General features: G+C 48.6%; 2 protein-coding genes across 6 annotated transcripts in view; both read left to right on the top strand.

Moving 5' to 3' along the window:
* Positions 1–5,923, top strand: part of DLGAP3 (DLG associated protein 3) — a 61,897-nt gene extending 55,974 nt beyond the window's left edge. For both annotated transcript variants that reach the window (XM_049878701.1, XM_049878702.1), the window contains exons 9-12: positions 2,940–3,424; positions 4,445–4,536; positions 4,805–4,948; positions 5,697–5,923. In XM_049878701.1, the coding sequence (XP_049734658.1) occupies positions 2,940–3,424; positions 4,445–4,536; positions 4,805–4,948; positions 5,697–5,915 (940 nt within the window). In that variant the 3' untranslated portion in view covers positions 5,916–5,923. The remainder of the gene's footprint in view (positions 1–2,939; positions 3,425–4,444; positions 4,537–4,804; positions 4,949–5,696) is intronic.
* A 7,529-nt stretch (positions 5,924–13,452) lies between these two features.
* Positions 13,453–17,598, top strand: SMIM12 (small integral membrane protein 12). 4 transcript variants are annotated; one of them, XM_049878697.1, is made up of 2 exons: positions 13,453–13,550; positions 16,665–17,598. In XM_049878697.1, exon 2 carries the CDS (start codon positions 16,670–16,672, stop codon positions 16,946–16,948), a length of 279 nt encoding a protein of 92 aa, XP_049734654.1. In that variant the 5' UTR covers positions 13,453–13,550; positions 16,665–16,669; the 3' UTR covers positions 16,949–17,598. The 4 variants fall into 4 exon arrangements, with proteins under 4 accessions (XP_049734654.1, XP_049734656.1, XP_049734655.1 ...); XM_049878699.1 differs by lacking the exon at positions 13,453–13,550 and adding an exon at positions 13,572–13,778; XM_049878698.1 differs by lacking the exon at positions 13,453–13,550 and adding an exon at positions 13,573–13,910.
* The last annotated feature ends 10,213 nt before the right edge of the window (positions 17,599–27,811 follow it).

The following is a 27,811-nucleotide window of genomic DNA, read 5'->3' as shown; positions in this document are numbered from 1 at the left end:
CAAATAAAATGTTCTTCCCTTCATGGTGCATCCCCTTCTCTTGGAGGCTCCTTGAGAGAGTTGTCTTCACTAGTTTTCCCCATTTCCTTGTACCCCACTGCAGTCTGTGTCTGCCCTCACTACTCCACCAAAGTTAGTCTTGTTCTGATCATCAGTGGCTTCCATATTGCCAAATCAATGGACACTTCCAGTCATAACCAGCCTATGTTGGCTGTCAGTTCCTTCTTGAGACCCTTCTCTCCCCTATTTGCTTTTAGGTCACTTTCTCCTGGTTTTCTTTCTCTTCCTCTCTGGCTTAGACTCCACTTGTCCCTGAAATGTCTGTGTTCCTTAGGGCATTGAACTTTTGGATCTGATCCATTGCTTTTCTCACCTCACCTTCTTTTCTTGGGTGATCTTGTCCCAGACTGCTGGTTTTAAATACCACCTGCACAAGGATGACTGACTTCTGCTTGTACTGTGCAAATCTCTGGCCCTGGCTGGGAGTGTTGGTGAGGACTGTGCTTCCAGTAATCCTATAAGCTCCTCAACTTATTTGGTCTTCCTTGAAGCAGTTGCAGAGACACAGAGAGCTCAGTGGGGAACCAACTTGAGAACCATGAAACCCCTGTGGAATTTATGCTTCTGTTCCAGACTGTGGACTCTGTGGCCTGTTTCCATCAAGATAGCATGTGATCTTCTTAGTACCTCTCGGGGGACAGGGTGAAAGGCAGCAAACTCACTGGTGCCAAAGGACAGATCTGTGTTTATTGGGGATAATAGGAAAGCAAGTAGGGATGGCAGATCTTAAATAATGTATTTATTGGGGTAGCCCCCACCTTTACTTGTGTGGTTTGCAGCTGCTGGAGCTCCAAAGGAGCCAGCACCTAACTGGAACGTAAAGGCACAAACATATTCCAAGGGCGCCAAGGTGCATCCTCACAGTTGAGTTAGACACACAAGCCTCTCAGCAGAAACAGAAAACTTTAACCAAAGATTGGGGCTACCTCCGAGTGTGAGAAGATTGTTGGGGGAGGTCCAGCACTGAGGAGTGGTATTGGTGTAGTCAGGAAGATTCATAGAGCAAGAGGGAGCTTGAGCAGGGAGTGGGCAGGGAAAAAGAGAAGGAAGGCCATTTCAGGCAGGGGAATAGCACATGCAGAGGCTTAAAGACAGGACTAATTATGATCTACTTGGGGACAAAGAGACTGCAGGGGGATGAGGTTGGTGAGGAGTACTGTGTCCAGAGTATAAGGGCCTCAGGTAGATGCTAGGCTAGGAAGTTTGAACTTTATCTTGTTGGCAGGGAGAGCTATGGAAGGGTTTTGAGCAGGGGAATGACTTAGGCAGAGCTCTGCTTTAGGATGACTACTCTGGTCTTGGGTAAGACTGATGAGGGATTGCTGAGCCCCAGATCTTAAACTATATAAGGTGTAATTTTAGAGAGGATGAGGTACCTTGGCAATTACTGGTCCATCTTCATAATACACACACACACGCACACATGGAACTCAGGTCTGACTCCTAGTCTCGTGCTCTTCCTCTGTGCTGTGCAGAATGGAGACAGAGGTACCTGAAGGGAGGCTGATCCGGAGTCAAGGTGGAGAATGATGCAAATCTTGACCAGGGCAGGGTGGTGTAGATGTCAAGGTGAAAGCCGTGTGGGAGGCAGTGTAGATATGTTCTCTCTTGCTCTCTCTTTGTGTGGGGGCTGGGACATAGGGCTCTTTGGAGACTGCACATGAGTGCATCTCTCTTTTCTGGGTCCTGCAGCATCCTTCTGGGCCTGGTTGCTATGGCAACAGGCTCCCAGCAGGCAGCCCGCCAGCTGGAGGGAAGCAGGCAGGCAGGCAGCAAGGACTGGGCAGCAAGAGGAAGGCTGAAGTTGTGGGGGGTAGGGGGAAGCTGGAGGGGACCCTAGAGCTGACCCCCCCAAGCCCCTTTCTCTTCTGTCCTTGGCCCATACGTGGGTGGGGGTAGCTTAGGAGACATGGACTTTTCTTTTGTGATCCTTGAATTGCCAGACTTCAAACTCCTGTTTGAGCCCCCACCCCCAGTCTCCTGACTCCCACTTCTTATTGTCTGGCCCCAGCCTTGTGTGTCTCAGAGGGCCACAGACTTCACAGAAAAGTGCCCCCACTCTGAACTCGGAGAGAAAAAAGAACAGGGCCAACTGACTTTGTTTTGCATATGATTTGCATATTATTAACTCAAAGGACAAGAAATTTCCAGGCCTATGTCATTCCTGCCAACAACTTAATTCAACTCTGCTGGCGCTGGCTGGATGTGTCTGGCCAAATTCTGGGCTGAGCTGTGGGGATCCCTAGAGAAGCCTTCCCAGCCACAGGCCCACCCCACCCCAGCCGCCCCAAGGCATTTCTCCTCCTGATGTTATAGCAGCTCATTCGATGGGACTTAAGGGCTTGGGCTGTGGGCCCCGGCAAACCTGGGTCCAAATTCTGGTTCTGTTTTGTAGCTGGGTGCCCAGGGGCCTCTCTGTGCCTTAGTTTCACCTCTTGGCATGGCTGAGGACCTACCAGTACAGCTAGTATAAGCTACTACAGCCGTACCATTTGTTAAAATATTGAAATACTTCTGTATTCATTGATGAGTAGCCACTTCCTTGGACCCTCCCTTCAGACCCTCTGGTCCACCCAACAATCCGGCTTCTACCAGGCCCTGCTCCAGCACTGTGGTCTGTGTCCTGATTGGTACATGCCTGCATCTGTTCTGTCCACGTAGCACTGGTTGTGAAATACCACCTCTCTCTAGAGGTGGTACAACAGGTAGGTATATTACATGTCTACCCGTTGCAAGGACTCATCTATTTACAGTGTGTGGGTTGATGTCCATCACATTGCAGGCTCCGTTTCTCATTTGTTCCCCATTTGGCTTGGGGTGGGAGTGAGGGCTGGGATGAGACTGGCCGGGGCAGAGATGACAGCCACCTCTCTCATCAGGCGGGCAAGGTTCAAGCGCTCCAACAGTGTGACAGCTGGTGTGCAGGCAGACCTGGAGCTGGAAGGCCTGGCCGGCCTGGCTACAGTGGCCACAGAAGACAAGGCCCTGCAGTTTGGACGCTCCTTCCAGAGGCATGCCTCTGAACCCCAGCCCGGGCCCCGGGCCCCCACCTACTCAGTCTTCCGCACGGTCCACACACAGGGCCAGTGGGCCTACCGTGAGGGCTACCCACTGCCGTATGAGCCGCCAGCCACCGATGGGTCACCTGGCCCTGCCCCTACCCCTACTCCCGGCCCTGGAGCTGGTCGCCGTGACTCCTGGATAGAGCGCGGTTCACGTAGCCTCCCCGACTCAGGCCGCACGTCCCCCTGCCCCCGGGACGGCGAGTGGTTCATCAAGATGCTGCGAGTAGAGGTGGAGAAACTGGAGCACTGGTGCCAGCAGATGGAGCGTGAGGCAGAGGACTATGAGCTGCCCGAGGAGAGTGAGTGAGGGGACTCTGTGGGTGCCACTGGCTTCTCGTGTGCAGGGAGGGACCATGGCCGGGTCAGTGTTCCCTGAGAGCTGCAGGGTAGGGAAGGTGGGGCAACAACAGAATAGGAGATCCCTTTGGTTGGGCATGAGTTGGCTTTCCTCACTGTTTGGTTCTTTAGCACCAGGGCTTGATGGGTCACCGTTGGCAGCAGGCCACACTGGGAGCTCTTGAAAGGAAGCAGGGAACAGCCTCAAAGCTAGGGTCGGGATTGGGGAAACTGAGTAGGCAGAAGGACTGGGCCTTCTAGTAGATGGTTACCCATCCAAGTCACCAAGCCCTTGGTGGCAATGGAGACATTGTTAAGATCTGGGCTGGTATGAGGATCCAGGTCTGATCCAGGTGGTAGGACCAGAAATATGACTTCAAGGCAGAGGAGGAGGTGGTTCGCACTGTTAGATCATGTTGAGACATAGATGATGGAGATTCAGCCAGGTAGATATGGCCTTGGTCTGAAGGAGGGTACAGTCCTTCCCTGCAAGTCCAGTCTGAGGGGAGACACAGTCTTGCCCCAGACACCCCAAGCTGAGGAATAGTGACTAGGAAGACAAGTGTCATGCACATGAGATTATTGTTAATTCTTAATGAGCCAAGTAGTCATGCACTGATGAGTGCCAGAGTCCAACCAATGGGTGGCTACTGAGCTAGTGCCCTGGCTAAGGCTAGGGGTAGGCAGGGCTGGTGTCCGTCTGCTCTCTGACATGGAGGAGGAAGGAGACGGGAGGATGAGTGCTCATTAATGTAGGTTGTAGGAAGGAAGGAACATCAGTGTCTGAGGATACAGTCTTCTTGGTGGCATGGAAAAGGGGCTGCTTGTTGGGAATTTGAGGATGAGGCTGGGAGGGGCCTGGAAGAGACAAAAGATAGATCGTGCCAATTAACTAAGGAGTCAGTGTCATTCAGGGCAGACATTCTGGAGGCTGGGGAAGGAGCTGCATCATTCCCCTTCCTGAATCTCCTTCTACATTCTAGTCCTGGAGAAGATCCGCAGTGCTGTGGGCAGCACACAACTTCTCCTGTCCCAGAAGGTTCAGCAGTTCTTCCGGCTGTGTCAGCAAAGCATGGTGAGTGCCCATGGCAGTAGAGCTTACTGGCTTTATGTACCTGGCAGGTAACCCAGAGTATGTGTATGTATGCCTGGAGGTGAGACCAGGTGTTTGTGCCCAAGAGGGTGAGGTTTGGGCTCTTTTTTGTTCCTCTTTCTCCCAGTCTCCACCTGGCTTTCCCAGGTTGAACTTTCCAGCAATAAGGGTGGGCAAGGCTTTCTCTGGTCCTGGCTGGGATTCGGACCTCCCTGACTGGCTGCCTCCCCTCTGGCTTCCTCTTCTACAGGACCCCACTGCATTCCCCGTGCCCACCTTCCAGGACCTGGCGGGTTTCTGGGACCTCCTGCAACTCTCCATTGAGGATGTGACCCTCAAGTTCTTGGAGCTACAGCAACTCAAGGCCAACAGCTGGAAACTCCTGGAGCCTAAGGTAGAGGGGGTAGCCCCTTCAGGCCAAGAGTTCAGTCCTTACAAAATGCCTTTCCCCGGAGAGATGTGTTGGGGTTAGGGTGGAGAGGAGGGCAGAAGAAGAGACCCATGGGCAGCAGAAGCATCCCTGGACTGGTGATGGGTGATGACTGTCTTCTTCCAGAATACTGCACTCGAGGTTACTGCCACCTGTTTGGCCCCAGTGATCATCGCTGCCTGAGCTGTCAAAATCCTGAGGCTGCCTCAGCCACCCTGGGTCAGCTGGGGTTTGAGGGGGCAGAACTAGAGCTTCCAAAGGGGCAGACTGCCCTCTCCTCTGGCCTAGGCATATGGGAGTGAGGCCCTGAGGGTCCTCTCAGCTCTGCAGCTGTGCAGCTACCTTGTCCATGATGGGGCCCAGAGGCCTAGTGTGTGAACCTCCATTACTTTGCCAGGGGTGAGGGGTGGGAACGGTGCTTGCTACAGATCTGGAGCGAAACAAACCCGACTGGAGCTGACAATCTGACGCGAGGTGTTGAGAATGGCGCCACCAGGGGGAGCTCGAACTCATGACTGCTTTTAATGAAAAATGTAGGTTTTTGACTTTGTCAGCACAGATACACCTGGGGCTTCAGGTCCCGGACTAGGCGGCCAATTCTAGCCGCTGTCACGTTTTGGTTGCACATGGTGTTAACTCCTCCCGGGCGTAAGTCGGGGCGTCGAGGGTGGTACCCGCCCCCGAACTAAGCCGTTGTCCTCTGTCCCGGCAGGAGGAAAAGAAGGTCCCTCCGCCAATACCAAAGAAGCCCTCGCGGGGACGGGGCGTGCCGGTGAAGGAGCGCTCCCTGGACTCCGTGGACCGGCAGCGGCAGGAAGCGCGCAAGCGGCTCCTGGCGGCCAAGCGTGCCGCCTCCTTCCGCCACAGCTCGGCCACCGAGAGCGCTGACAGCATCGAGATCTACATCCCCGAGGCCCAGACCAGGCTGTGACCAGTCCGGCCCGCCCAGCCCGGGCCCGGCCCGCGGTTTTCTACCCGTACTGTACACCCAGCGTCGAGGTCACTGTGAACGCGGGCGCCCAGTGCGCCCGCCCTGCCGGCACCGCACGCCCCGGCCCCATCTGCCCGTCACACTCTCGTGGGTTTTTTACCTTCCTGATCCCCACGCGAAGGCGCCTGGTCTGGGCTGGGGGCCGTGCCTCTCCACCCTGCGCCCCCAGCCTGGAACTTTCTCCCTCCTGGTCCGACGCTTTGTCCCCACCTCCTTCTCCTGGGCACCATCTCTGCCATTCTTTCCCCCCACGGGCCAGGCCGGGCCGGGTCCCTCATCTGGGCTCTGCGTCCCCCCCACCCCGCGGGGCTGGGCTTCGTGGGGATCAAGCTTCGTGGCTTTTTATGAAGAATCCCGAACCCTGCCTAGGAGCCTTCCCCACCCTTCCAGGGGCTCCACCCTTAGCCCTCAGCCCACCGGGCCCAGGGACCACAGTGGCTGGACCAACCCAGGACCAGGGCGCCTGGGCCTCTCCCCTTTCGCAGTTGATGGGGAGGGGAGATGGGGGCTTCCCCTCACCACACCTGTGGCTGTTCCCACATTCCCTTGAGTATCCCAGGAAAAATAAAACGGCAGAACTGCACTCCAGCGGGCTGCTCTCTCCAGAAGCGGCTGCCTCTTTCCCGGGCTTGAGGGTGGTGGTGGAGGCAGCAGGGAGCCTAAGTTCTCGGTATGGGGAGATCAGGGGTTGCCTGAGCTTCTTCCGGGTATGGACCTGATGGGAGAAAGGGGTTCGGCCCCAGTGGTGGCCGCATTAAGGATCTCCGCTCTCCTGGAGGGGCGGGAGAGGAGGACGTCAAGAGGGACGGTGTCAGTCTCTCCTCTCCCCATAGTCCAGTCCATTTCCCTTTCTGCCTTCCAGTCATTCCAGGGTTCCCTCAAAGACACAATCTTGGAACTCACTGCCAGGCACACAACATGCCCAATAAACAGGGAGTGTGGTTATTATAGGTGACCCTGGGTGCTGCAAAGGGCTAAGTGCTCCCTACTAACAAAGTTGCCTCAGAAGAAAGGCCTGGTGATCTATTTCTGAAAGATCACAGCCAGTGAAAACCTTTGGAGCAAAGTTCTACTCTGAAACACGTGAGGTGCCATGAGCCCTAATGCAACCAAAGGGATGGGTTTCCTGTATGTGGTTATTATTAGGCACTCAACAAATACTGGTTTGTTGGGCACGGTGTTCCCTCTGATCCAGTCTTTGCTAATCAGCCACAGAAAACTGTCAGTTTAGTACTGCCACGCTCTTTCTGATGTCTTCTATGGGTGGGCACTTTGGTGGTGTTGGGGGAGGGAAAAGACGACAAAGAACAAAACTTTCCTGGGAAGCTCAACAGCAACCAAGCCCCAATAGTGATGCTTAATATTGTATTGAGTGATTACTGTATGTCAGGCAAGGGGGTGAATGTATGAACCAGTTTAGGTCATCCTTACAACAGCTCAGGAGAGGTTAAATGATCAGTCCAGTCACAGTGCTGAAAGTGATGGACTCAGATCTGTCTAATGCCAAATCCTGAGCTTCAAGACTCCGTAGCCTTCTTCATCCAGAAAGGGCTGCTGAATCAAGCTTGACTGCAGCCCCCACCTGGAAAGCACCCTTTCCAGTCTTTGAACTGACCTTCCACCTCTCCTTAGGGGCTAGTGTGTCACCCTGAGGCAGGGGGAAAAGCCTCCAGGGAATGGGCTGCTGTTCTGGGCCACTCTGGACCAGCCTGTTCTCATTCATTTATTCAGTAAACGTTTATCAAGAACCACTGTGTGGCACTGTTGGGCATCAGGGAGAACACGATATGTCTCTGCTCTTACGGAGCTTATGGTCTTATGGGAAAAGCAGACAAATAAACAAGCAGTTAAAATACAAGGGTGAGTGCCAGGAAGATGACTAGGAATTATTAGCCACGGAAAGGGGGTTGGGGCTGGGGAGAATGTTCCAGGTCAGGGAACAGCTGGGCTGAGTCCTGGAGGAGAAAGAGGTGTTGAAAGTGCCGGGGCTTCATCATGCAGGGCTTTGGGGTCATGTTGAGGAGTGTGGAGCTGGGACCTGAGGGGTGTGGGGAGCCACAAAAGGGTTATGAACAGCATAGTGGCATGAACAGATATTTAATAGGCTGGTTTGGGGGACTGCTTCTGAAAAGCAAGAGGTCGTACACACAGAATCACATGAGACCACTGGAAGGTAGAGAGGACTCTCGTGATCCAAATTCCCAAAGGTTAATCACCTTGGAGCTGATCCCATATAGATTCCTGGGCCCTGCCTAAGACTTCGTGAATAGACTCTCTGCCCTCGAATGAGTTAACAAGTATCCACATGACCCGGATGGGTGTCTGGCTTGGGAACACCTAGATGGGATTACCATCCACAGGTTTCTACTGAAATGCTCGTTATGTGCTGCTTCTAGACTTGACAAGTGAGGCCTTGGCTGGGTCACTTTACCTCTCTGAGATCCAGTTTTCTCATCTTTCAAATCAGGACATAGGTGAGATTTGAACTAGATGAATCTCAGAGCAGATATTGTTATCACCCCCATTTTGCAGATGAGGAAACTGAGGCTTAGAGAGGTTAAACAGCTTAACCTGGATCACAAAGCCGGAAAGTGACTGAGTCTGGGTTTAACCCTCTACATTAGACAGTTTTTTTATGAGTCCAAAGCTGTCCAGGTTTCCTGGGATCATCAGATATATGGGAGTGGGGATGCAGGAACCGGTCATCTGCAACTGTGTGATCATCCTGCTATGGACACGACGCCTATAATCTCCCTGCATGATGTGGGGGGTCTCCTTTGGCTGTTGCATTTCTGCAGTTGCACTGGGCCCCATACGTAAGTGAAGGATTAGATCCAGCCCCTGTGCCCGAGTTGCTGTCTGGCTCTAGCCGGGCACATAGGGGCTGGGGAGACCAAGGGAGGAAGCCTTTAAAAGCCAGGGAGTCCTAGGGAGCCTTCTGCAAGATGGGCCTTTTGAATTGGGTCTGGAAGGATGGATTAGAATTTTGTAGTCGAGGAAGAATAGACATTCACTTCAGGCAAAGGGACCTGCTTGGGCAGAGGCATGGAAGGACATGGGTGTAGGGAATTGTGGGAAGAGGTAAAGGCTGGAGAGGGGCAGCAGGCCAGGCAAAAAGCATGGAGGAGATGTTGGCCAGAAGGGGACCATGGCAGAAAGGGGGTTAAGCTGGTTCATGGTTTTATTTCAGTTTTTGAAAGATCCCTTTGTCAACAGAATGAGAGGCGAAAGGCAAGGAGACCATTGAGGGAGCTGCTAAAATGGTCCAGGTAAGAGATGACGATGAACTTGAGGGGCATTTAGGAGACAGAGGTTCTGTAAGTTGAAGAGCATCTGGAGAATGCTGCAGACATGGGGAGGTCTTGAAGATGTCACTGAGGGCTTTGGCTCTGTGAATGAGCAGTGCCATAAGTGGACACAGGACTTCACAGAGGAGGAACAAATTTGAAGAATACTAAACGTATCAATAACAGTTTACTGAGCACTTAGGAGGTGCTGGAATCGACTCCATGGTAATGTTTTTATTTTATTTTATTTTGGGAGGTGCCAAATACCATGTCAAGTGCACTTTACCCCATTACCCCATTAGATAATTTAATACCCACCACAACTTGAGGGGGTGGGTACTATTATTATCTTTAAAACAAACAAACAAAAACAAAGGGTAAATTGTGGCTCTAAGATTAGCAGGCAGCAGAGTCAGGATTTGAACCCAGGTTTGTCTGGTTCCTAAGTCTGTGCTCTCAAGTCCCATTCAGTTCAGCCTGATGGAACTACTAGCCATCACTCAAGACTCCGCTCAAGGGTAGCTCCCTCCGGCGAGCCTTCCTGATTCTTCCTGGCTGAGCCGGGGCTACCTGTGCATACTTCTGTTGTGGCACTTCTTACACTCCATTGACATTTTGTGGACCCATCTGCTTCCTCCATCAGTCAGAGAACTCCTGGAGAGTAGCCGTGGTTCCAGTCATTTTTACATCCTCAATGTTGATTGGCTGAATGAATGCTGGTCATTCTAGGCAATTCTGTTTCCTTCTCCCTCCGCATATTCAATTAGTGAACAAGTTCTGCTAATAACCATCTCTTAAATATTTCTTTTTTTAAAACAAGGATTAAGTATTTTATTGCTTATTAAGAAGCATTTTTTAAATTGTGATTAACACACAAATTGTTTTGTGACATTGGCTGCCAACCTCCACGATCCGTCTTAAATATTTCTTGACGCTGTTTCTCTCCGTCTCCACTGCAAGAGGCTAGCGTCGGGCTCTTTGAGATCACAGAGGAAGGGTATTTAACCTGATAATGCAGTCTTGGAGGCTTCCTGCAGGAGGTGATCCTTACGCTTGAAAAATGAGCTACTTTGGTAAAGTGGGAAGGGCACCCCAAGTAGATGAAAAAACATAAGTAAAGGCAAAGAAGTGTGAAACAGCTTGGTCTGGGTGAGGAAATACAAGGGGCCTAAGCCAAGCCAAACCAATCCCACTGTCGTGGAGTCAATTCCAACTTAGAGCAACCCCACAGGCTTTCTAGGCTGTAAATCTCTACAGAAACAGACTGCCACAACTTTCTCCTGCAGAGCTGCTGGTGGTTTTGAACCATTGACCTTTCTGTTAGCAGGCAATTGCTTTAACTACTGTGCCACCAGGGCTCCTTATAAGAGGGTCCAAAAAAAACCCAAACCCTTTTGCCGTTGAGTCAATTTCTGACTCATACAGACACTATAGAGCAGAGTAGAACTGCCCCATATGGTTTCCAAGGAGCAACTGGTGGATTTGAACTGTCTACCTGTTTTTGGTTAGCATCCGAACTCTTAACCACTGCGCCATACAGGGCTCCATAGGGGGCCTAGTACTGTGTTAATAGAAGTAAGTAAATATGCTAGGCTGAGACTAGTGGGATGAGGCTGGAAAGACAGGGCCAGGGAGGGGCACTAAGGGACTGGTGAGCTGTGCTAGGAGGCTGGATGTGCAGTTTGTGATTGGCTGTTAATCTCCAGGTTGGCAGTTTGAACACATCCAGTGGCACCAAGGAAGAAAGGCCTGGTGATCTGCTTTCGTAAAGATTACAGCCAAGAAAACCCAGTGGAGCAGTTCTACTCCGTAACACACGGGGTTGCCATGAGTTGGAAGTGACTCCATGGTAAGGTTTTTTTTTTTTTTTCTGAGTTATGCTAAGGAACTTGGAAAGAGCCCTGGTGGCAGTGGTTAAAGTGATCAATTGCTAACTGAAAGGTTGGTGGTTCGAAACCACCAGTGTCTCTGTGGGAGAAAGATGTGGCAGTCTGTTTCTGTAGAGATTTACAGCCTAGGAAACACTATGTGGTTGCTATGGGTAGGAATCGATTTGATGGCAGTGGGTTTGGTTGGTTTTGGAAGGAGCTTGGACTCCGAGGCTTTTTTTCTGTAGGTGATAAAATAGACAGCTGTACAGGGGACAGTAGGGGCACGAGGAGGGTGTGAATACTTGTACCCGAGGGATCAGGTTAAGACTTGGGTTTTACTATATTTCAGTTATTTGTAGACTAACAATACCAATTCCAAGCTACTTGCCATGGAGTCAGTTCCAACTCATGGCCACTCTGCATGTATCTGAGTAGAACTGTGCTCTATAGGGTTTTCAATGGCTGATTTTTTTTGGAAGTAGATTGCCAGGCATTTCTTCTGTGAATGCTTCTGGATGGACTCAAACCTCCAGTCTTTCGGTTAGTACTTGAGCACTTAAGCATTTACACCATCCAGGGGTTCCTAGACTAAAACTTAACCTAAAACCAAGCCTACTGCTGTCAAGTTGTTGTGGACTAATGGCGACCCCATGTGTTACAGAGTAGAACTGAGTTCCATAGTGTTCTCTTGGCTGTAATCTTCACAGAAAGGAGCCCTGGTGGAGCAGTGGTTAAGTGCTTGGCTGCTAACCAAAAGGTCAGTGGTTTCAATCCGCCAGCTGCTCTGGGGCAGAAAGATAGGCAGTCTGATTCCATGAAGATTTATAGTCCTGGTAACCCTGTGGGCAGTTCTACTCTGTCCTACAGGGTCCTTATAGGGTCAATTTGACAGCAACGGGTTTCGTTTTTCAGAATCTTTATAGCAGCAGATCTCCAGGCCTTTCTTCCACAGTGCTGCTGGGTAGGTTTGACCTGCCAACCTTTAGGTTATCAGTTGATTGCAGACCACTTGCATCACCCAGGGACTTTAGACTAACATTGTTACAGGGCAAGGCTTCCCAGCTTGGGACTAAGCCCTGCCTATGTTCTTGCCTTCTACTGGCCAAGAATGACCAGGAGAGGCTCAGAGGTTCCACAAGAACAAAGGTTTATTAGGGACAGAAAGAAAGTAAAAAGGTTCGAGAGGGAGAGATGGCGAGGGGTTTCCACCTATGCTAGCCTCCAGTCTCTCCTGAACAAAGGATTTCCTAGGGTTTATAAAAGGTTTTCTTTATTCATCAGATGGGTGGAGATTTCCAGGAGAAGGGGAGGAATTATGAAAATCAAATGCACCAACAGTTGGAACTCAAGAAGGATTTCCTTGCAGAGGTTGTAAAAACCAAGATGGAGTCTGTCGGGAGGGCTGCTGGGGTGTCGGACAGCACTTGTTCTGGGATGTTGCGCATGCGTGATGTCTCCAAATTCTGGTTCGAGTCCCGGAAAGGGTTCCCTGCTCATGATTATCTCATGTGAAAAGTCATTCATAGGTTACCTTGATTTTTACTGTGCATGCTCTGCACCTGGTGCGGGCGATGAAAAACAACTCAGGATGGTTATCAGTAATTTATAGCTGGTCAAGCATGTAGAGGTAGGAAATATGGCCCCTTATTCGACTCGAGGGCACTGGGTTTGGGATCTAAACACCTGGTTTGTTAGTCACAAGTAGTCCTCGAGTGCCAGCAGTAAAAGTTATATGGGCCTGCACTTAGGCTTATATTCCAAGAGTACTGACTCAGAGGCTATTTTTTTACAGCCAACCCCATCTCTTGCCTGTCTCAACACTAGCTACAACAACAAAAACAACACTATGTCCCTGGCACAGCACTTTACATATATCATCTCATCTAACCCTCACAACAACCCTGTGAAAAGGGCATTATTACCATTACACAGAAAAGAGAAATGAGGCTCAGACAGGCTAATAACGTTTCCAAGGTCACACAGCTGGAAAGGAAGCTTAGATCTGAAGAGGTTTGAAGCAGTAAATTAGACTCAAGTTTCTTGAGGCAGGGAGCATGTCTTTTGTTTTTGTGTGCGCACACCTGGCTCTAAGAAGACACCTAATAAACGTCAGTTGAATAAATGGACGACCTTTCACTTTTTCCACGCAAAAAGCACGGGGCAACATCCCTGGGAAACCTCCTGGCCACCAGAGGGCGCTGTTCTCGTCTTTGAGGAGCGGGGCGCTGTTGTCGTTGCCTAGCTTCTTCCCGTCCTTTGGGTGGAGCCCAGCCAATCTCTGTGCTCCGAGAGCACCAGGGGCCAGTGGGCGGGGTCAGGGGGGAGGCCCAGCGGGGCGTTGGGAACTGCAACGTCCGTGTTCCCGGAGAGCGGGCAGAGAGCCGGGGCGGGACGGAGCTGTGTGGGCTGGGGCACAGGTGAGCACGCGGTCCCGGTGGCGGCTTCTTGGCCGGGAGAGGCTGCCAGGGCCGTCTGTTGCCATGGTGACGGCTCCAGGCCGTGACCTCTGAGTTAGGGGAGGGGTGATCCCGAGTGTCCGCCCCAGCCCTTGGCTGACTTCTCTTCCTCTTCCCGTGGCTCCGATGCCGAATCGGGGGGCCCAGTTGGCCCCCTGCATACAGGAGCTTTAGGCTTCAGGCATCCGGGTGAGGCCAGAGGCTGACGAGTCCATGAATGTGGTGAAATAGGAGCTGGGGACCGGGAACCCAAAACAGGAGGAAGGGTAGATACTTGGACGCTGATCGCACCTGCGCCCTCGTCCCCGGACCGGGACTCAGGTGACGGCCAGGATTAATTCTCCCACCCTGCTCAGGCCTTCTCTGCCCTTGTTAGCAATTCTCGAGTTTGGGACTGCAGCTTCCGGGGCACTGGAACAAGGGCGGATTTCCCGACAGCCCAGTTGACCTTTACCGGAGACTTTGGCAGGCTCTCCAAGCCGAGCTGGAAATACACGTCACTGTATTTGCGAGACACATCAGTCTCTTTCCCTTTGACACTCTGGGAATGACTTGATAGAGTGTCTAGCTTCCTTTAGTCAGCAAAGGCAGCTGCTGTGTTCCTGCCACCTTCAGAGCGAGGGTGCATGGGTGACTGCTGTGGCTTTACACTAGTGAGTTGTTTGAGCTGTCATTCGTTCATTTATTCATGTAACACTTTTTTTGTTTTTTTTTTTGAGCACTTTGTGCTAGGTAGGCGTGGAGGGGTAGAGGCATGGATAGGGCATAGTGGTAGACTGCACAGACTTGGTTCTTGCCCTCTTGGGGTTTAAAAGTCTTAAGAGAAATGCAGACAAGGGATAAGCCCAGCATAGGCCTGACCCAAAGAAAGTGGTTTTAAGTGTTCAATAAATGAATGAATTGACATGTTTAGTAATGGTTAGAATGTGAGCAGGACAACAGAGAGACCCTGTGCTGCCAGTGAGAGAGAGAATATTAGTTGTGAAGTCATGCTTGGTATGTTTTAAAACATTGGAAATCTGCATGGGGAGTTGGTGTTTAGGGAAAATGTTTACTTAGAGGGAATTTGTGTAAAAGGCGAGAAAGAAAATAGAGAAGTATTAGGTTTGAGATTCCTTGTGGGTACCCCTTTTAACTTCTACAGCTTAGAGTTTCACAGATCTCTGAGTACCGTCTTAGAGGTTGCAAAAAAGGGAGATTCTCCCACGTAATGAAATGCTAAGCTGATGGGAAAAAATTGCAGGAAGGCCTCCTAAGTCCAGGATTTGGACAAAAATCACGCACATACCTGCGTTGTGTTCTTACCACGAGAAACAGCACAGGCTTTGAAGTTGGAGAGGCCTGGGTTCAAAATCAGTGGCTCCATCGCTTCTGGTGATCAGGGTGGAGGGGAGGGGCAAGTTAGTATAACGTCTGTGAGCCTGTGTGGCCTTAGACAAAAATCCAAGCTGATACTTCCCACCTCGTAGAAGTGTTGTGAGGATCAGTTGGTGACTAGTGTGTAAATTGCCCAGCCTGGTGCCTGGTGCTGAGACAAAGGACCAGGAGAGGAACCTATTTTATTGAGAGTTTTTATCAGGAATGGGTGCTGGACTTTGTCGAGTGCCCTTTCTATGTCTATTGAGATGATCATGTGATTCTTGTATTTGGTGAATTACAATGATTGATTTTCTAATGTTGAGCCATCCTTGCATACCTGGTATGAATCCTGCTTGGTCAGGGGATATTTTTGGTTTAAGGTTTAAAGATCTCAGGGCAGTAGTTTCAGGGGTTCATCCAACATTCATGGCTCCAGCGTGTCCGGAGTCCATGAGACTCCATCGGGTTCTCAGTGGCTGATTTTTTGGAGGTGGACCATCAAGCCTTTCTTCCAAGGTGCCTCTGGGTGGGATGGAACCGCCACCTTTTCCTTAGCAGCCGAGTGCGTTAACCATTTGCCCCACCCAGAGATTCTTGGCACATAGTAAGTGCTCAATAAATGGCAGCTATCGTTATCATTGGTAATTTTAAACAATGGAAATAATTGTTGAGGCTAAATGCCCATTACCAACAAACAAACAAACAAAAACCCCAAACCCATTGCTGTCAAGTCAGTTCCAACTCATAGGGACCCTACGGGACAGAGAAGAACTGCCCTATAGAGTTTCCAAGGAGCAGCTGTGGATTAGAACTGCCAACTTTTTGGATAGTAGCCGAGCTCTTAACCATTGCACTACCAGGGCTCCAAATGGCCATTAGAGTGACCCAATTTGTATGTTTTTACATTACTTGTCTTACTTCATTTCAGGAGCCCCCAGAGCCATTCCACATCTTTTTATTTTCAAGTCCTTAGGTGTCCAGAGTGTATATAATGGGTTTTTGATATTTTCAGGAGCTTTTAAAGTAAATGTGAGGGGAATACGGGTTTAATTGAAAACAGTGTATTTTGAAAATGGTTGGGCCAGCAGATTTATAAAGTATAGGTTTGTCCCGTTATTAGAAAACTTAAGTTCAGAATAGGAAAAAAACCTTTGTCTATCAAAATCCAAAACGGTTGGGTAATGGATTAGGGTTTTGGCTATTTAAATATGCTTCTTATATGTTACATGAGGAAAGTCAACTACTTCTCGTTATCCTGGAGCCATAACACTCAGGGTGGGATTGTGCTTTGGGGGGTGGGGGAAGGGGGAAGAGTACCTGGCTGTGCTCATGGAGAAATTGCATAGAGCAGAAGAGGGCTTGTTTTCCCTTCTTGAAATGTTGGCAAAGTCTAGAAGGAGGACCTGTATTCAACAACAGGCTTGGAGCTCTACTAGATAGCTCAGAGGTCCCCTCATCTGCAGTAGTCAAAGAGTATAGCAGATAAGATGGAGACTCTTCCCTTTGCTTCCGAACAATTGCATCTTGCAGAACTTCCTAGATTGTTTCAGGGACCCAACTGTTGAATAAACAAGGTACCCTCTGGCATTGATCTGCATGGGGCGAATGCTCAGTAAATTGGGCCAGGCTGCCCGGTAACTGGAGAGCCTGGTGGGTTGTCCATAATTGGGAGGGGATGCTGGTCTCTCCCTAATGCTGCCTTGTCCTCTTCTGCAGATGCCATGTGGCCTGTGCTTTGGACCGTGGTTCGTACCTATGCTCCTTATGTCACATTTCCGGTGGCCTTCGTGGTCGGGGCTGTGGGCTACCACCTGGAATGGTTCATCCGGGGAAAGGATCCCCAGCCAGTGGAGGAGGAAAAGAGTATTTCAGAGCGCCGAGAGGACCGCAAACTGGATGAGCTGCTAGGCAAGGACCACACCCAGGTGGTGAGCCTTAAGGACAAGCTGGAATTTGCCCCGAAAGCTGTCCTGAACAGAAACCGCCCAGAGAAGAATTAACGGAGGAAACAGGGCCCTATGGGTCCTGCCAACATGTCAGCTCAGCCTCAGACCCCACCTTTGATCTGCTTTGTTGTTGCTTATTCTGCTGCTCCTGCATCACACACCCACACATACTGGCTGCTCTTCTAGGGCCGGCAGATGCACCAGCAGCCGAAGGGCCAGTGAAGAGGAAGGCCCTTATGGGTTCTGGCCTGAAGGCTGCACCTGTTGTGTGGTAGCCACAATCGCTCAGGCTTCTGAGCTCGTGGGCTTACTGCTGGGAGGATGTGGGGAACCACCGCAGTCCTATTGGTGGTGACTGTTATGAAATGGCCTCAAATGCTAGTGGCTGGGATTTGGGTGTTACCTTTAGGAGGAACACCTACATTTCTAGTTGCAATTTGTGCTGAGAAGACTTGGGAAATCTACCTGGCTCCTTCACTAATTTGCCCTTTCCTTTGTGCTCATTCTTCCTGAAACCCTGTCCTACCAGCTCAGGAATGAGATTCCTTGGGGGAAGGAAAGTGTTTTTCTGTTCTTGGAAGCCCAGGTTATTTACCTTGGGACAGGGAAGAACCTGGTGAATTTGCTTGAAAACAGTCACCATATTTCACCCTCCCATCGTTGTACAGTGCAAAATGTGATTAAACTGGCACATGAGAACCATATTGATCTTATCCTATCTTCCAGATGGTGTTTGGGGTCTCCTTAGGTGTTATGCCAGTGCAGACACTTCAGGGTAGGATAACTTTGGTGTTTAATAAGGACTCCGGGGCCCTGGAAGCTTTGTTGACTAGCGTGGCTGTGGTGAGTTCTGGAGGTGCAGGTTCCCAAGAACCATTTTACTATTTTAACAAGAAGATCATAGGACCTTTCAGAGCCTAAATTGCAGGAGACCAGGGGAGCTTGACAGAGCCTATCAAATTTCCCATTTTCTCTCTCTCTCTCTCCTCTCTCTCACACATACTTCCCCCTATTAAAGTAAAATATGGACATGAAAGAAAATTTAGTAGGGGTAAGAAAAAGGTCACCTGCACTTCCAGCTCTCTAATATGACCACTGTTAACATTTTGTTCCCTTTCACGAATTCTCTGCACAGTATTCTTCTAGGGTGCTGTCATGATGATACCTTTAGTTTGATATTCTTTTTTTCAGATAACATTTCATATTACAATCATCTTTCCATCGTATCACATGGCCTTCGTAATCATAATTGTTTTTAATAGCTGCATAACTGCCCATCAAGTAGAATATAGCATAGTATGTTTTGGACAGTTTCCCTATTGCTGGATATTTGGGTGGTTTTGGGTTCTTCACTAGTATAAGTATTGCAAGGAATATCTTAGAGAAGGCTTTTTCTGCATTTTGGGGTAGATAATAAGAACAGTAAATAGCATTTTAGATGAAATGGGATGAGCAATTAAATGTCTTTCCTAAAGGGCTGTAGGAGTTCTAAATACTACCACTTACCAAGTTGCTGCTGAGGCTATAAAGGGCATGAGAGCAGAGGGCAGGAAGGAGCCTAAGAACCTCTTGCCTCATGAAGTTGCCTGATGTTTAACCTGAGTGAGCAAAAGGCAATAATGAGCATTGTTGTTAGATGCCATCAGTTCGGTTCTGACTCATAGTGACCCTGTGTACAACGGAACGAATCACTGCCCAGTCCTACACTATCTTTACAGTCATTGCTGTGTTTGGGCCCATTGTTGCAGCTACTGTGTCAATCCATTTTGTTGAGGGTCTTCCTCTTTTTCACTAACCCTCTACTTTACCCACCATGATGTCCTCCCTTCTCTAGGGACTGGTCCCTTCTGATAACATATCCAAAGTACATAAGATGAAGTCTCACCATCGTCGCTTCTAAGGAGCATTCTGGCTATACTTCTTCCAAGACAGGTTTGTTTGTTCTTCTGGCAGTCCCATGGTATATTCAGTATTCATTGCCAGCATCATAATTTGGATGCATCAATTCTTCTTCAGTCTTCCTTATTCATTGTCTAGCTTTCGTATGCATATGAGGCGATTGAAAACACCAGAGCTTGAGACTGGCTTATCTTAGTCCTCAAAGTGACATCTTCGCCTTTTAACACTTTAAAGAGGTCTTTTGCAGCAGATTTGCTTAATGCAATATGTCGTCTGATTTCTTAACTCCTGCTTCCATGGGCATTGACTGTGGATCCAAGAAGAATGAAATCCTTGACAACTTCAATCTTTTCTTCGTTTATCATGATGTTGCTTATTGGTCCAGTTGTGAGGATTTTTGTTTTCTTTATGCTGAGGTGTAATCCCTACTGAAGGCTGTGGTCTTTGATCTTCATCAGTAAGTGCTTCAAGTCCTCTTCACTTTCAGGAAGCAAGGTTGTGTCATCTGCATATTGTAGGTTGTTAAGGAGTCTTCCTCCAATCTCATGCTGTGTTCTTCATATAGTTCAGCTTCTTGGATTATTTACTCAGCATACAGATTGAATAAGTATGGTGAAAGGATACAACTCTGATGTACACTTTCCTTGATTTTAAACCACACAGTATCCCCTTGTTCTATTCAAATAACTGCCTCTTGGTCTATGTAGAGGTTCCTCATGAGCACAATTAAGTGTTCTGGAATTTCCATTCTTTGCAGTGTTATCCATGCTTCGTTATGATCCACACAATTGAATGCCTTTGCATAGTCAATAAAACACAGGTAAATATCTTTCAGATATTTTCTGCTTTCAGCCAAGATCCATCTGACATCAGCCATGATATCACTCCTTCCACATCCCCTTCTGAATCTGGCTCGAATTTCTGGCAGTTCCCTGTCAATGTACTGCTGTAACCACTTTGGAATTATCTCCAGGGAGGTTTTATTTGCATATGATATTAATGATATTGTTCAATAATTTCTGCATTCTGTTGGATCATCTTTCTTTGGAATGGGCACAAATATGGATCTCTTCCAGTCGGTTGGCCAGGTAGTTGTCTTCCAAATTTCTTGGCATAGATGAGTGAGCGCCTGCAGTGCTGCATCTGTTTGTTGAAACATCTCACTTGGTACTCTTTCAGTTCCTGGAACCTTGTTTTTCACCAGTGCCTTCAGTGCAGCTTGGACTTTTTCCATCAGTATCACTGGTTCTTGATCATATGCTATCTCCTGATATGGTTGAATGTCGACCAGTTCTTTTCAGTACGGTGACTCTGTGTATTCCATCTTTTGATGCTTCCTGCATTGTTCAATATTTTGCCCATAGAATCCTTCAATATTTCAGCTCGAGGCTTGAATTTTTATTTCAGTTATTTCAGCTTGAGAAATGCCACGCACGGTTTTCCTTTTTGGTTTTCTAACTCCAGGTCTTTGCACATTTCATTGTAATACTTGACTTCGTCTTCTTGGAGCCACCCTTTGAAATGTTCTGTTTAACTCTTTGATTTCATCATTTCTTCCATTCACGTTAGCTACCTTACGTTTAAGGGCAAGCTTCAGTCTCTTCTGACATCCATTTTAGTCTTTTCCTTCTTCCCTCTCTTTGTAATGACCTTTTGCTTTCTTCATGTGTGATGTCCTTGATGTCATCGCAGAACTTGTCTGGTCTTCATTCGATAATGTATTTTCAGTGAATAAGTCATTGAAATTCTGTCATGCAGTCTCAGGAGTCATTTCTATCACCAAGTCCATATTTTCCAACTACTGATCCTTCTTTGTTTCCAAGTTTCACATTCCCATCACCAGTAATTATCAGTGCATCTTGATTGCATGTTTGATCAATTTCAGACTGCAGAAGTTGGTAAAAATCTTCATCTTTGGCATTAGTGCTTGGTGCATAAATTTGAATAGTAGTTGTATTGACTGGTCTTCCTTGTAAGTGTGTGGATACTTCAGGATAAATTTTGAAATGTTCTTTTTGGCTATGAATGCAATGCCATTCCTCTTCAGTTTGTCGTTCTTGGCAGAGTAGACCATATGATTGGCCAGTTCAAAATGGCCAATACTAGCCCATTTCAGTTCATTGATACCTAGGATATCGATCTTTATGTGTTCCATTTCTTTTTTGACTACCAATTTTCCTAGATTTATACTTCATACATTCCACATTCCTATTATTAATGGGTGTTTGCAGCTGTTTCCTCTCGTTTTGAGTTGTGCCACATCAGCAAATGAAGGTCCTACAAACTCGACTCCATCCACGTCATTAAGGCCGACTCTACTTTGAGGAGGCAGCTCTTCCCCAGTCGTCTTTTGAGTGCCTTCCAACCTGAGGGGCTCATCTTCCAGTACTATATCTGACAATGTTCTGCTGCTATTCATAAGCTTTTCACTGGCTAATTTTTTCAGAAGTAGACCACCGGGTCCTTCTTCCTAGTCTGTCTTAGTCTGGAAGCTCCACTGAAACCTGTCTACCATACTGCTGGCATAGCTTCCAGCATCACAGGAACACACAAGCCCCCACAGTATGACCAACTGACAGACGAGTAGTGGCATGAGCGTTAGATGGAGAATGAATCTGCCGTTACAAAACCGGGAGGATGTTTGCCTTGCTTCTCAGGTTCTTTCTCCCCTGGCCTGACCTAGGGTCGGCATTTTTTAGGTGAGAGAGTTGTCTTAGCAGTTGGGTGAGGGGAAGATTTCCGGAATAGGTAGAGATGCAAACTGTGGAGTGGGAGAAACTGGCCGGGGCAGGCAAGTCGGCGGCATTCCCTGTGTTGTTGAAGCATAGCGGGACTGTGGAAATGATCTGCGGTTGCTTCTCAGGAAATAAATTTGTTGGGCTGTGTGGGGAAGGATTGTCTGTTACTGAAGCAAAGGATGAGATTTCTGGCTCTGCAAGGATCTGCTAACGGGAGGTTCTGGTTACAGGCACTGGCTGATGGCAGGCCTAATTGACAGACCAGTGCTGCCACCGTGTTGCAGGACTGAGTATTACTAAGCTTGTGAGCCCTTCAGGGGGCTGAAGCAAGAGTAGCAAACTTTGGTGTCTACAGGAGTCAGTCAGGCCTACTTACAAGGGACAGTGGTTATTCAGCTCCTTCCAATTGGTGCTGCTTGCCCAGTGTTACCAGATTTTCCAATTTTTTTTTCTCTAAGAGCTGCCAGAAATTCAGATTTCTCCCCCTCGTGGAACCTCCTGATTTTTAAAATGCTGATACAATTCATTAAAAAAAAAAATTCTTAGCATGCTAACATACCCCTGGGCTGTCGGTTTGCAACCTCTAAAACTGACCCTGCCCTTCTAATGAAATCCGAGATAATAAAATATGCATTTTTGTAGCGATGTAACAACTTGTGGCAAATATTAGATCCCAGGATTGGTTTCCTTCAGAACAATTCTTTAACGCGCACTTTAACGTCAGCCTAAGCAAAACATCTTGAGGGAGAAAACCCTACAGAAACACCACCGAAGACGTTTTTCCACAGATGAAGACGTTTTTGGATTTTCAGGTATTTTAGAATAACCCTGTCATCCAGTGCCTGGCTGAGGCAGCCCTATCTTTGGAAATCCAAGTTGCTCCCTTCCTCCACTCTCACTTTGTGCTCCTTTTGAAATATTTAAAAGGGCACATCCTCCCGGAATTTCTGCCTCCAGCGAGTGTACTATTCCCAGGTACGTCGTCTTTTCCCCTGGGCTGGCTGAAACCTGCTGCTGCTGCAGTGACTCTGGGGTAGTGCCCACGCTCCGGCCTCTGCTAGGCAGCCATTAAGTAGCAGGGTTTATGTGGATGTGGGCACAGGAGGCTGGGGCTGCGGGGCTGAACCAGGGCATGGGCTGGTTTTCTTCCATGCTTGCTGCCTCACCTTGGACACACGTCATCCTCTTTTTGACTGTCCTAACAGTCACGATTCACTGAAACTCATTAGTCAGTGCATGCGCCTGGGGCTTTGGGGCTTTTTACTTGCCCACCCTTGGGTCTCTTCCCGGCCCAGTGATGGTGGTGGCTTCAGTGCAAGGTTATCCTGTCCAAGCACGGCAGGAATCACTTCTCTGCCGGTCAGCGGCTCTGCGTCTGGTGCTTTTCCACTCTCTCTTGACCTTTCCTGTACCTGCTGCTGTGTTAGCATGTCTGCTGGGCAGCTGCCAGGCCTAGCCTGCCAGGGAGCGCTTTGGCTCTTGTCAGCTTCCCAGGGCCCAGCTGAGTGAAACACCATGGAGGTAGTTTCACCTCTGGGTTAGAAGCTGGGCAGAGAAAATGAAAAAGCTCCTGTCATTTTTCACTTTTCCCCTTCTACTTTGTTCTGGGTCTCTAAGTACTTGTAGAGTGGTAGAGTAAAAATAAAGTGGATTCTAGAGTCTGATAGATTTGAATTATGAATACCGCCTCAACAACTAGCCGAATGACCTTAGGCCAGCTGCTTAGCCTTTGGGAACCCCAGTATCCTCATCTGTAGAATGGGGACAAGAATACCTGTTTTTGCTGCATTGTTGTAAAGATAAGGTATTGTGTGTAAAATTCTTAACATAGTCCACTGCAGCAGTAGGTGCTCAGTAAACGTTAACTTCTTTAATTTTATGACAGGAAGAGCCTACGTTTCCTCCAATAGTTGCATATGTCCTTGTGATCCTGGTGAAGTTGGGGTCTGGAAGAGAGAGCAACACTGGCTGGAAGAGTATAATAATAGGGAACCCCACAGGGCCTGGTGGCTGCAGGTGATTTAGGGATATTTTATATAAAGGACTGCCTTGCCCAAGGACCAGGCTGGCTAAGAGGATCTCAGGCAGTCAGTCCTATGTTACTAGGTAGGTTGTGTTTCCTCAGCGTAGTCTGGGAGGTCAGCGAAGGGAAGTGGGGCACAGAGCATTGCAGAACACCCAAGAGGGCTGCATGTCAGCATGGCACCTTGGACTTAGAGAACTGCGCAACCTGGGGCATGATACCCCGCCTCTCCTGGCCTTGGTTTTCCCACCTGCAAAATGGGATGAGGTGTTGCCTGCTGATAGTGTGTAAGAGCCTTGAGCCATTTTCGAGAGCGCTTTGAAAATGTACAAGTGCTAAGTGTTACATCCCAGTGAAACCTCATGTTTTATCTCATTGGAACGGCAGCCAGTCTTGATAATGAAATATGAATAAATGTTCTTTTATTCCTTTTATGTACACATAGTCTCTCTTAAAATATTTGTTGAATACAAGTCTTTGAGAATCAGCTTTAAGAGTAAAGACAAATTAGTAACTGGTCTATCAGTTTTCATCCTGTTCAGCAGTGCCTCTGTTAGTACTTAAAAAACAGTTTATTTTTTCTTGAATTAAATTATTAACGTGTATCTGTTTATCAAATCCCTTTTAAGAAATGCAAAGGTTAAACCCTCTCTTTTTTTTTTTTTTTAAATTCCAAATGGGCCCTCCAAATTGTTGAGGTTTTAGCATACCTAATAGCGTCCCAGCAAGGGCAGCTCTTCTGTCCAGAAGAGCCCCACGTTCTTTGTGCTCTTGTGCCCTCCTCACCCTGTTCCCGCATCCCAGTGCTGGGCTCGTTGCCCGTTCCCATTCGTTCTGAACCAGGTGGTCAAGTGCAGGTGGAGGAGTTTGCATAACACGTTTATTGGTCTGGATGTAACCTAGTCTGCAATACGTCAAGGTGATTTTTTTAAACTAAGCTCTCCAAGCTCCCCAACCCCGTCCCTGCAGTTGACATTGTCTTCTATTTCAGAGAGGAGGGGCTGGCCGTAATGGTTGCAGTCTGCCTGCTCTCCGCTTTATCCTGCTCAGTTGGTGATTCCCCAGTGTGTGTGTGTCAGAATCACCTGGAGGCCTTGTTGAAACAGATTCGCTGGGCCCCACCGCAGAGTTTCTGATTTAGAAAGTACGGGATGGGGTCCCTAATTTGCATTTTTAATACATTCCCAGGTGATACTGATGCTGCTGGTCTGGGGACTACACTCTGGGAATCACTGTTCTTACTTATCCCAGGGACTGGCAAACTTTTTCTGCAAAAGGCCTGGCAGTAAATATTTTAGGCTTTGTGGGTCACGTGTGGTCGCTGTTGCATGTTCTTTTTTTTTTTTTTTAACAATTCTTTAAAAATGTAAAAGCCATTTTTAGCCTTCCATCGTAAACCTTTTCTAGACCCTATTGTCCACTCAAGTCGCATTTTCCTTTTCTTCACTGGAAAAAGTAGTTCATACTCATTGCTTCCACGCTCCACCTAATCACTTCTTACCCCTCTGCTGCCTGATCTCTGCCTCTACCACTAAGATGGCGAAGCCATCTTGCAGGTCTCATGGTCTCAGCTTGATCCTAGTCATACTCTAGCTCTTTGCAGTATTCCACACTGTCTCCTGGAATTCTCCCTTGACGTCTTTCTCACCACTGTCTCAGTTTCCGTCCTCCTAAATGTGGGTGTTCTTCCAGCTTCATTCTCGTCCTTTTTATTTCCTGGGCAGTTCTAGTCTTATCCATGGCTTCGGTCACCACATATATCTGCTACGACTCCCAAATGTATATCTCTAGGTCTGAACTTTGAAGCCCCAGACCATGATTTGAAACAGCTTACTGTACATCTCTGTCTAGATTACCCAAGGCTTCTCACATTTAACTTATCCAAAATAGCTTCATGGTAAAAAATGTAGACCTGGGTTTGAAGCTTAACCCTGGAATCTAATTGTGAAGTGACTTCTCTAAGTATCATCTGTAAGATGGTGATAATTCTGCCTGCCTCACAGAGTTGTTGGGATGACTGAGATGATGTTTGTAAAACACCTGGCACAGCTCCTGGCACAGAGTCCATCTTCGCCATCCTGTTGCTCAGATGGAGATCTCCAAGTTGTTTTTGCCGCTTCCCCCTCTTCTGATGCTTCTCCTCTCATGGGTTCCATAACCAGCCTGTGGTGACCCACTTCTTCAGTATCTAGGACTCATCCTCTGTTCCCTGCCTCACTCCCCTGCTTTAGATCCTCGATATGTCTTGCCTCAACTCTTGGTTTCTTCCTGCAGAGTCTCTCCATTTCTGCCAGCATTTTCTTTCTAAAATACATGTTTGGTGAGGCTACTGTCCTTAAAGACCTGTGACTCCTGTCACCTGTAGGAAGAAGACCAAAGCCCCTTGCTTGCCTTGCAAGCCCTCTCACCATCTTGCCCCAGCCTGCCTTCTCAGCTGTGACCCCCATCACTCCCCACGACAGTCAAGTTTTGCTTTTCCCTGAATGTTGTGCCGTTCAAACCTTGATGCCTCCATACGCCCTCTTTATCCTGCTGCCCTGCTGAACTCTACCCCAGATACATGGAATCAGAATCTACAGTTTAACGAGATCTCCAGATGATTCTTATGTATAACTTCCTGGGAACTCGGTAGAAATGGAAGTTCTCAGCAGGGGTTTAAACCAGAACAAACCAGTTGGAAGCCCTGAGAACTCCTAGTTACGCTTTGAGATTTAGCATATATGGGTCCTCACCTGACTAAGCTGAGATCGTCATTCCCTCCCTGCCTCACTAGCCCTTCATTCATTCTTCTGTGGTAGCATTTGTTACAAGGCACTGTGACTGGTATGTGTCTGTTTCCTGCTAGACTGAGTTCCTTGAGGGCAGGAACCAAGTCTTACCTCTCTGCCCTTTGCAGAGTGCTTGGCACATAACCATTTTCAATAAACATCGAATGAATTGAAAGGCCCCTGACTGTGATTCTGGGCAGGAGCAGATATTGAGCTGGGGGTCAGACAAGCCTCTTTAAAGGATAGGGAGCAGGGCTACCAGGCTTGTGCTTTTGAGTTGCCTGGCAGCTTAGCGCTGATGACAGCTATGTTTCGCTACAGCTTTGCTTTCCCCAAAGCTGGTTATAAGGGAAATCAAAAGCAACTGCTGGCTTAATTCTCCCAGGGGAAGTGGGGCTTGGGCAGAGGGCTGGGTTTCCCCACCGAGTAGGACCTGGACCAGGATAGCCCATGATGAATTTGACCCTGATGACTCTGTAGTGGGGAACAATGTCCTCAGGAAAGCATTCAGGAAACCCTTCGTGTAGCAGTGATCAAAGCTCTGCAGCAGCCCAGCAGGGTGGATGGGAACACTCCAAGGAATCCAGCAAGGCCCTGGGTCTGAGGGGAAGGAGCCACTCAATGCACTTACCAGGTGGGGCTCAGATCAGCAACCCTTGGTGTAAGGAAATTCTGGGAAGGGGTGGGAATGCCTGGAGAGCCTGTGTGTAGTGTCTCCGTTGTGCTGTATTTCCCCTTGGTGCCTTCCCTCTGGCGGAGACTGGGAGGATAGGGTTTGACTTGGAGGTCATGCCTGGAAGCTTTGAAGACAGATGGGGCAGGCTTTGGTTCCCCTCTTTCATCAAGGAGCTGATATAAAACTTGTGTTTGTATGAGACCCTCTTTCACTTGTCCCTCTTCTCCAAGGAGTTCCAATAGAAGAAGAGCACTGATTCTCCATATGCTAAAAAGGGAGTGTGAGGCCCTCAAGGAAATGGCCGACCCAAGATAACAGGGAGTTCTAGGCAGAGCTGGTCTGGCAGCTAACCCTTGCCCTGCCCCTCCCCTTCTCCTGTTTGCATCTTGTCAACACATCAGGCCAAATCAGCTTCTGGCCTGCAGAGTGGCTGACTGGATGAGAGGAAATACCCTTGAGTGTTCACTGGTCAACGGGCACAACTACAGTACCTCCTGCTGATGACTCACGGGACCTAACGCTGATGAAGGGTTGTTTTGTTGTTGTTAGGTGGCATCGAGTTGATCTTTGACTCACAGCGACCCAGTGTGACCGAGTAGAACTGCTCCATAGGCTGTAATCTTTCTGGGAGCAGATCACCAGGTCTTTCTGTCCGAGGAGCCACTGGGTGCATCCTAACCGCCAGCCTTTTGGTTAGTTGCCAAGTGCTTAACCGTTGGGCCACCAGGGCTCCTTTGATGAATTGTACAACCTGCTTTTCCTGCTCCCTTCCTGGTTTCATTTTCCCAGTGCAGAGACTGAAGATAAACTCTT

This window comes from Elephas maximus, chromosome 3, assembly GCF_024166365.1.
Source record: "Elephas maximus indicus isolate mEleMax1 chromosome 3, mEleMax1 primary haplotype, whole genome shotgun sequence".
NCBI lineage: Eukaryota > Metazoa > Chordata > Mammalia > Proboscidea > Elephantidae > Elephas > Elephas maximus.
Note: the sequence above shows the minus strand (reverse complement) of the source record. Positions and strands in the feature narration are given on the sequence as shown.